Consider the following 9,220-nt stretch of genomic DNA (forward strand, 5'->3'; position numbering starts at 1 on the left):
GTTTGTATTTGTCACACACAAGGTTATGTGGAGATCATATGAGCAGCATTGATCCACTCGATCAGCATCAAACCCCACACACAAGTTATGAAACAGTGGAAATATTTTGTTCATATCATGTCTAGAATTTCTATACATTTCAAATAGCAGTTAATTCACAGTGATGGGTGTGATGAAGATGTGTGAAGTCTGAAGAACAGCTGATGGGTGTTTTTACATTTGTGTGGAGCACATTTACGCATATTCCAGTGAAAAGGGAAAATTATTTAAATGTAGAATTATTGATACATCCAAGAAGTTCCACATCTATAAAAATAGACACATTTTTAGCTTCTATTTTCAAATAATTGATATAAGCAAAATAGTTATGTGTGTATGTGTGTGTGTAAGTGCAATATAATATAATTATAAATGTTGATATTAATGTATATTATTTTGTTACAATGAATTACAACTGCAGTCAGGGGGTACAAAAAGTAAAGCAAATAAACAGACATAAAAAATACATATACAAATTCAGAGAAAATTTAAAGGCTAACTGAATCAGTGTAAATATGTAACATCACGTCTCACGCGCGTTCATGAAGCTTCGAAACCTTCGCGAATCAAAAGTCAAGTGATTTCAGTAACGTCGTTACGTCATAACTGTTTCGAAACGTTTTGAAATTTCAATAGTTTGAAATATAATTCAGTATAATTTCAATCACTGGGGACGATCTCTCACGCGAGTTCATTGAGATCGACTGTCATCTCGGATCAATTTGTAGATATTTTAACGAGACAACTGTGTGTACGCTCTACATAAAACAAACAAACAAGCCATGCAAAATAATAATAATTATTTTAAATATATTATACAGACACATCATATTTAATAATATATCATTATTTTGATTGTTTTTTAATATATTTTACTTTCAAGAAAGCTTTGCACTGGGTTTGTGGATTGCAGTTTTATTCATGTTTTAGCCTGAGTTCTGGCCAGCAGGCGTCACCAGCGTGTTTTGATCTTCCGAGCGCTTCGAAACAGTGAATCGTTTTCTATAGTAATCGGTTCAATAGATTCGAAGCTTTACTGCACGGTCTCGCGATAGCAGAGTGCAAACGGAAGTTAGTCTATGTTAAAGATGGCAACCCCCTATGTGACAGATGAGTCTGGTAAAGCATTTCACACACAAACACGTTTCTGCGTGGATTGTCATATAACAGCCGTGTGTGTTAGTGATGAGTCTCGACACACATGAAGATCGAGTCTGCTTCTGGATTTCATTCCTTCTGAATGCTGTTTATTTCCTTATTTCTCCCTCTCTCTTTCTGTGTGTGTTTCATTTACTCGAGCTCGTTTTATCCTGATGAAATACTTACATTGCAGCGGTATGCGCATAGCCTAATAATAATAAACATGATCGTGATTAAAAATATTGAGTGCAGTGGAAGGGTTAACAGCAATACTATAATAATAGTTACTGTTATGCAAAATTAATGGAAAAGAGTTATTAAAGGATTTAATGCATTATAATTATTTGTAATGTACGCTGTGAATCTAGTGAACACTGGATTCTGTAATGTTTCTATTCTATCTGTTTTTTTATTACATATTTTAAAATAAAACCCTTGCTCCGTGTACTGCTTTAGCACTTGTATATCATTTCTCTTTCGTTAGTTTTGATTCTGTTGTCTTCATTTGTAAGTCGCTTTGGATAAAAGTATCTGCTAAATGACTAAATGTAAATGTACTTTTATGATGCAATATATATTAAAGCATTACTATAATTATTTAAAAATATTTTTTATTAATGCAATTAAAATAAGAGTGATAAAGTTAAAGTTTTCAGTGAGTCAAAGAGCTTCAAGATGTTGATGTTTAGTCTTTTTGTGTCACACAGAAGTCTGTAGTTTTATCAGTATTGGGACACACCTGAGGGTCACTGAGAGCTCATTACTCCAGTGTTTGGGATTTAGGGTCCTGTGACTGAGATGCAAACTCCCCTTTACAGATCAAGAGTTAGAGTTAGTATTGTCTTTACTGTTTACCTCAAAATCTTTGTCTAAAAACTGTAATATTTCATGTAGTTGTTGTCAGAGATGTGGGAAAGGTATTTAGTATTTTAGCTCAGTGTTGTGAACCGATTTTTAAAACATGATATTTTGATCAAATATATAAAATCTTGATTTTTGTAAAATGTTGCAACAAGATGTAAATCCTGGTTTTTTTTGTGTTAAAATGATAGTTTTAGACAAGGTAATATAAAAATAATTAAAAATAGCTTAAAAGGAGCACAAAGCAAATATCTTTAAAGGAAGTTGTGTGTGGAGCATTGCTCACTTTCCTCCTCACCGGTGTGCATCTCTGTTGTCTTGTGGACCCAAATAAAAGAGTGTGTGTGTGTTTCAGGTAAATACATCAGCGCCTCGCAGCGTCCGGACGGCTCGTGGAGGAGACCACGGCGGGTGAAGGACGGATACGTCCCGCAGGAGGAGGTCCCGGTGTAAGTGTGAGAAGTGTTCACCCTCGCTCTGCTGTGCACGTGTGCTCTCCGCTAACACACTTCTCTCTGTCTGCAGCTATGAGAACAAGTACGTCAAGTTCTTCAAGAGCAAACCTGAGCTGCCCCCCGGCATGAGCCCCGAGGACGAGACACAGAGCGACGCCGCAGGACTCTCCAAAACTGCCAAACGCAACATGAAGCGCAAAGAGAAGCGCAAACAGCAGCAGATCCCGCAGGAGGACGTGACCTCAGAGCTGGAGCACATGACCCTCACCGCAGACCACCACACCACCAGCGACGCGACAGAGAGAGCCAAGAAGATGAAGAACCTGCGGAAGAAGCTGCGACAGGTGGAGGATCTCCAGCAGAAGATGGATTCGGGAGAACTGAAGACCCCCAGCAAGGAGCAGCTGGACAAACTGAGCCGGGGTCAGGCTTTACGAGACGAGCTGAAGCTGCTGGAGGAAGATCTGGGAGATCTGTGAGTGTCTCTACATCAGTCCAAACTCATTCCTGTGTTTTACACATCTCTGGACTCTAGATGCGGGTCGTCCAGAACTCACACGAGAGCAGACGGCAGATCACAGACTGATGTTTTACCACAGCATGAAACTATAATGTGTAGACTTGTGTTATATTAAACATTGCATTACAATCTTCTGTTTGATGTCCACAGCTGAGCTGCTGTTTTACTGCCTTTCACATCACCTTACAGTAACTGATGTTTTAATGAAACGATCGATCACGAAACACAAACAAATACAGCCTTGATCGTGTGATGCAGACTAGTATGAGTGTGTGTCATATTTCTACATGATGTGATGTTATCAGCACGATCACGGATGTGAGACAGATCGTATCAGAGACAGAGACAGCAGTGCTTCCTAACTCTTCTAACCAATGATTCAGGGATCCATTCAGAGACAGAGCTGGTCTTTTCCCGAATACATCAGCTGTTTCTGATCACTCACTCACAACACTGACTGACACTTTTAGATTCATATTTAAGGTTTTATAAAAGCTCATTTTTATTCATTTAAATATTATTTTAAGACCTTAGCATTTTTATTCAGTTGTAACTGTGGTGTAAACACTTCTTCTGCCGTACAAAACTAGATTTGACTGATTTCATTGGATTGCTAACAGCCTACAGTGTCTTATTCTCATTTAATTTATTGATCAAAGATTGGTCTTATAGTCACTTTTCATGACTGACAACACAAGATACATTAACAGATGCTTTCATAGTTTTGCTTTCTGAGATGAATATCCGCAAAATTAACCCTATTATGAAAATAGATGTTTCATTTGGACTTTTCTATTCATATCTGCTATACATTTTAAACTTTTATTATTATTCTTATTATTATTATAGAGTCTAGCAGCCCCTGATCATTTATTTACAGTCATAATTAAATGCACATATGTTGCTCAGCATTTCTTGGTTTGTGGTGGTGTGTGTGTGTGTGTGTGTGTGTGTGTGGTGGGGGGGGGTTAGGAAACAGCAGGACTGACAGCTAAAAGGACATTCATTTATTTTTCTACAAAAACCCATATAGTGCATTCAAAATAAACCCATGCCGGTGACAGATAGACACTGGTCACATCCGTTAAAGTGATAGATCACACTCACACATGCTTTAAACAACATCAGCAGGATTCAGAAGATCAGTACCACACATTACTACCGAACGATCACAAACCCTGTTTAACACGCACAAGATACAGCACAACATTAGGTTACAAGCTCCCAAAACACATTCTGTGATCACTCTTCATTATTCCCCATCCACCGCAACACACACTGTTCTCAGTCCTTCAGTCCACTGGTCTCACACACACACACACACACACACACACTGCTCTCAGTTCTTCAGTCCACTGGTCTCACACACACACACACACACTTATTCAGATGAACACTAACATTAAAAGCTCAATCTGATAGTTTAAAGCATTCAGAGTCTCCTTTTCTGCAGTCACATTGTTGAAAACATTCGATTAGTGTGAGGTTTTGCCGAAAAGGATAAAAAGAGCAATACTCCACAGAATAAGACGTGATCAGGAAGCAGGATGCTCTGACTTGAAGATGTGGTCATGTTTCTAAGCGATACAAGCACAAGAGCAGAATAAGGGATCGTCAGAGGTAGTTAGTGCCAGTCGTCTCTGGTTAATGAAGCGGTGATTGCTCAGTAAGGCCGTGTCAAGACTATAACAGTGCATCTGTAGATTTAAGGTGTTCAGGTCTGTCTCGTGATCAGCACCGCTTTGATTCAGATGCTACATTTCATTAAAGTGTTTAACTCGATTACAAAAAAAACATCTAGCACATATTTACTTGGAAACATTTCTTGTTTAGCAGGTGCTGCTACAATAAAGAACTGATTAGTGCTCACTTGTGTTCTGTAGTGATCAGATCATGATGTTAGTTGTTTTTAAAGCTCATTTAACTGCATATAAACGATGAGAAGTAATTAACAGTATCAGTGCCCATTCTTCAGAGAGTGAAGTGACGTCGTGAGGCTTTGCATTAGATTCTGGTGAAGTAATGTGAACCCTGATGTGAACTGACGGTCGGCTGAAGGCACTCGAGAGCACACTTGTGAGCCACACGGCGAGGAGCTCGAGAGAACGAGACAGATCTAACAGACACCTCACATGTAGGACAGACGCTTGGCCGTGATGAACTCCTCCAGATGAACCGCTCCGCCGCCCAGGAGCCCGAACGCAGGGAACATGGTCCCGGAGCAGTCCACCGCTCGCTCGTACAGACAGCGCATGGAGTCTGCGTCGTAGAAGAACACGCGACCCGCGTCATAGTCCAGACAGACTCCGATCCTCTGTGGCATGGGCAGGACTCGGCTGCTGTGGTCTCCGGCGGCGGTGGACGCTTTGGGGATGAAGAGCCGACCCATGCCCACAGCGACCAGTGTGAAGGGCAGAGAGACCTCGAAACACGTGTCCTCGCTGCCGCTGTCGTGACCGCTGTCCTGGTCGTACCTGACGGGAACAAACAGATTACCTTCTTTTTTTGCAAACTTTATTAACTATACAGATCATAACCTTCTGTTTTTCTGAATCGGATGAGAAATTGAAATCGTCTTATTTTACAGCGGTTCCACCTGGAGATTAGACACATGTACGAGGAGAGGATAACAGTAGCTAACACTCTTTCTAGAATGAACCTCATAATTTCACTGTTGCTGATTTCTTCCTTTCTTCTTCTTCTTGCACTTCTCGAGCTCAGAGCTGTTGAGAGACGAGGTGCAGGGATCATATCTCTATCAATCAATCACCTTTATTTATATAGTGCTTTAAACAAAATACATTGCGTCAAAGCAGCTGAACAACATTCATTTGGAAAACAGTGTCTCAATAATGCAAAATGATAGTTAAAGGCAGTTCATCATTGAATTCAGTGATGTCATCTCTGTTCAGTTGAAATAGTGTCTGTGCATTTATTTGCAATCAAGTCAATGATATCGCTGTAGATGAAGTGACCCCAACTAAGCAAGCCAGAGGTGACAGCGGCAAGGAACCGAAACTCCATCGGTGACAGAATGGAGAAAAAAACCTTGGGAGAAACCAGGCTCAGTTGGGGTCAGTTCTCCTCTGACCAGACGAAACCAGTAGTTCAATTCCAGACTGCAGCAAAGTCAGATTGTGCAGAAGAATCATCTGTTTCCTGTGGTCTTGTCCTGGTGGTCCTCTGAGACAAGGTCTTTACAGGGGATCTGTATCTGGGGCTCTAGTTGTCCTGGTCTCCGCTGTCTTTCAGGGCAGTAGAGGTCCTTTCTAGGTGCTGATCCACCATCTGGTCTGGATACGTACTGGATCCGGGTGACTGCAGTGACCCTCTGATCTGGAAACAGACTGGATCTGGTGGCCACGGTGACCTCGGAACAAGAGAGAAACAGACAAATATTAGCGTAGATGCCATTCTTCTAATGATGTAGCAAGTACATCGGGTGTTATGTGAAGTGTTTCCGGTTCCGGTTTACCTAATTAATGCAGCCTAAAAATCCTTTAACGGATTTGGATATTAAAAGCATATTAGTATGTTATGTGTATGCCAGGTTAAAGAGATGGGTCTTTAATCTAGATTTAAACTGCAAGAGTGTGTCTGCCTCCCGAACAATGTTAGGTAGGTTATTCCAGAGTTTAGGCGCCAAATAGGAAAAGGATCTGCCGCCCGCAGTTGATTTTGATATTCTAGGTATTATCAAATTGCCTGAGTTTTGAGAACGTAGCGGACGTAGAGGAGTATAATGTAAAAGGAGCTCATTCAAATACTGAGGTGCTAAACCATTCAGGGCTTTATAAGTAATAAGCAATATTTTAAAATCTATACGATGTTTGATAGGGAGCCAGTGCAGTGTGGACAGGACCGGGCTAATATGGTCATACTTCCTGGTTCTAGTAAGAACTCTTGCTGCTGCATTTTGGACTAGCTGTAGTTTGTTTACTAAGCGTGCAGAACAACCACCCAATAAAGCATTACAATAATCTAACCTTGAAGTCATAAATGCATGGATTAACATTTCTGCATTCGACATTGAGAGCATAGGCCGTAATTTAGATATATTTTTGAGATGGAAAAATGCAGTTTTACAAATGCTAGAAATGTGGCTTTCTAAGGAAAGATTGTGATCAAGTAGCACACCTAGGTTCCTAACTGATGAAGAAGAATTGACAGAGCAACCATCAAGTCTTAGACAGTGTTCTAGGTTATTACAAGCAGAGTTTTTAGGCCCTATAATTAACACCTCTATTTTCTGAATTTAGCAGTAAGAAATTACTCGTCATCCAGTTTTTTATATCGACTCTGCATTCCATAAGTTTTTCAAATTGGTGTGTTTCACCGGGCTGCGAGGAAATATAGAGCCGAGTATCATCAACATAACAGTGAAAGCTAACACCATGTTTCCTGATGATATCTCCCAAGGGTAACATATAAAGCGTGAAGAGTAGCGGCCCTAGTACTGAGCCTTGAGGTACTCCATACTGCACTTGTGATCGATATGATACATCTTCATTCACTGCTACGAACTGATGGCGGTCATATAAGTACGATTTAAACCATGCTAATGTACTTCCACTGATGCCAACAAAGTGTTCAAGTCTATGCAAAAGAATGCTGTGGTCAATTGTGTCAAACGCAGCACTAAGATCCAATAAAACTAATAGAGAGATACACCCACGATCAGATGATAAGAGCAGATCATTTGTAACTCTAAGGAGAGCAGTTTCAGTACTATGATACGGTCTAAATCCTGACTGGAAATCCTCACATATACCATTATTCTCTAAGAAGGAATATAATTGTGAGGATACCACCTTTTCTAGTATCTTGGACAGAAAAGGGAGATTCGAGATTGGTCTATAATTAACTAGTTCTCTGGGGTCAAGTTGTGGCTTTTTTATGAGAGGCTTAATAACAGCCAGTTTGAAGGTTTTGGGGACATATCCTAATGACAATGAGGAATTAATAATAGTCAGAAGAGGACCTATGACTTCTGGAAGCACCTCTTTTAAGAGCTTAGATGGTATAGGGTCTAACATACATGTTGTAGGTTTAGATGATTTAACAAGTTTATACAATTCTTCCTCTCCTATAGTAGAGAATGAGTGGAACTGTTCCTCAGGGGATCTATAGTGCACTGTCTGATGTGATACTGTAGCTGACGGCTGAATGGTTGCAATTTTATCTCTAATAGTATCGATTTTAGAAGTAAAGTTGTTCATAAAGTCATTACTGCTGTGGTGTTGGGAAATGTCAACACTTGTTGAGGCTTTATTTTTCGTTAATTTAGCCACTGTATTGAATAAATATCTGGGGTTATGTTTGTTTTCTTCTAAAAGAGAAGAAAAGTAATCAGATCTAGCAGTTTTTAATGCTTTTCTATAGGATATGCTACTTTCCCGCCAAGCAATACGAAATACCTCTAGTTTTGTTTTCCTCCAGCTGTGCTCCATTTTTTGGGCTGCTCTCTTTAGGGTGCGAATATGCTCATTATACCATGGTGTCAAACTGTTTTCCTTAACCTTTCTTAAGCGTAAAGGAGCAACTGTATTTAAAGTGCTAGAAAAGAGAGAGTCCATAGTTTCTGTTACATCATCAAGTTGTTCTGAGGTTTTGGATATGCTAAGGAATTCGGATACATCAGGAAGATAACTTAAAAAGCAGTCTTTTGTGGTAGAAGTGATGGTTCTTCGATACTTGTAACAAGAAGTAGAATTTACAATTTTGGCTATATGAAGTTTGCACAGAACTAAATAATGATCTGAAGATTTCAGAATGTCTATAAATGCTGATCCCAATGCATCTTTTTCATTATTGACATGGATATTAAAATAACCAACTATTAAAACTTTATCTGCAGCCAGAACTAACTCGGATGTAAAATCACCAAACTCTTTAATAAAGTCTGTATGGTGCCCTGGTGGCCTGTATACAGTAGCCAGTACAAACATAACAGGGGATTTATCATTAACATTGGTTTCTCTGGATAATGTTATATGAAGCACCATTACTTCAAACGAGTTATACTTGAAGCTTGCCCTCTGAGAAATCCTGAAAACGTTATTATAAATTGAAGCAACACCTCCCCCTTTGCCTTTTAGACGCGGCTCGTGTTTATAACAATAATCTTGGGGGGTGGACTCATTTAAAATAATGTAATCATCAGGTTTTAGCCAGGTTTCTGTCAAGCAGAGCACATCTATATTAT

General features: G+C 39.7%; 2 protein-coding genes across 6 annotated transcripts in view; one reads left to right on the forward strand and one right to left on the reverse strand.

Annotated features, from left to right (window-relative positions):
• Positions 1–1,065: 1,065 nt before the first annotated feature.
• LOC113106910 (partner of Y14 and mago B-like) lies at positions 1,066–3,274 on the forward strand. The gene is made up of 3 exons (XM_026268947.1): positions 1,066–1,158; positions 2,396–2,489; positions 2,566–3,274. The coding sequence occupies exons 1-3, from the start codon at positions 1,119–1,121 to the stop codon at positions 2,972–2,974; spliced, it is 543 nt and encodes a 180-aa protein (XP_026124732.1). The 5' UTR covers positions 1,066–1,118; the 3' UTR covers positions 2,975–3,274.
• Positions 3,275–4,001: 727 nt separating this feature from the next.
• The window catches only part of LOC113106909 (E3 ubiquitin-protein ligase TRIM36-like), a 26,265-nt gene continuing 21,046 nt past the window's right edge, over positions 4,002–9,220 (reverse strand). For all 5 annotated transcript variants that reach the window (XM_026268942.1, XM_026268943.1, XM_026268944.1 and 2 more), the window contains one exon: positions 4,002–5,489. In XM_026268942.1, the coding sequence (XP_026124727.1) occupies positions 5,144–5,489 (346 nt within the window). In that variant the 3' untranslated portion in view covers positions 4,002–5,143. The remainder of the gene's footprint in view (positions 5,490–9,220) is intronic.

The sequence above is a fragment of the Carassius auratus genome, chromosome 8 (assembly GCF_003368295.1).
Source record: "Carassius auratus strain Wakin chromosome 8, ASM336829v1, whole genome shotgun sequence".
NCBI classification, from domain to species: Eukaryota; Metazoa; Chordata; class Actinopteri; order Cypriniformes; family Cyprinidae; genus Carassius; species Carassius auratus.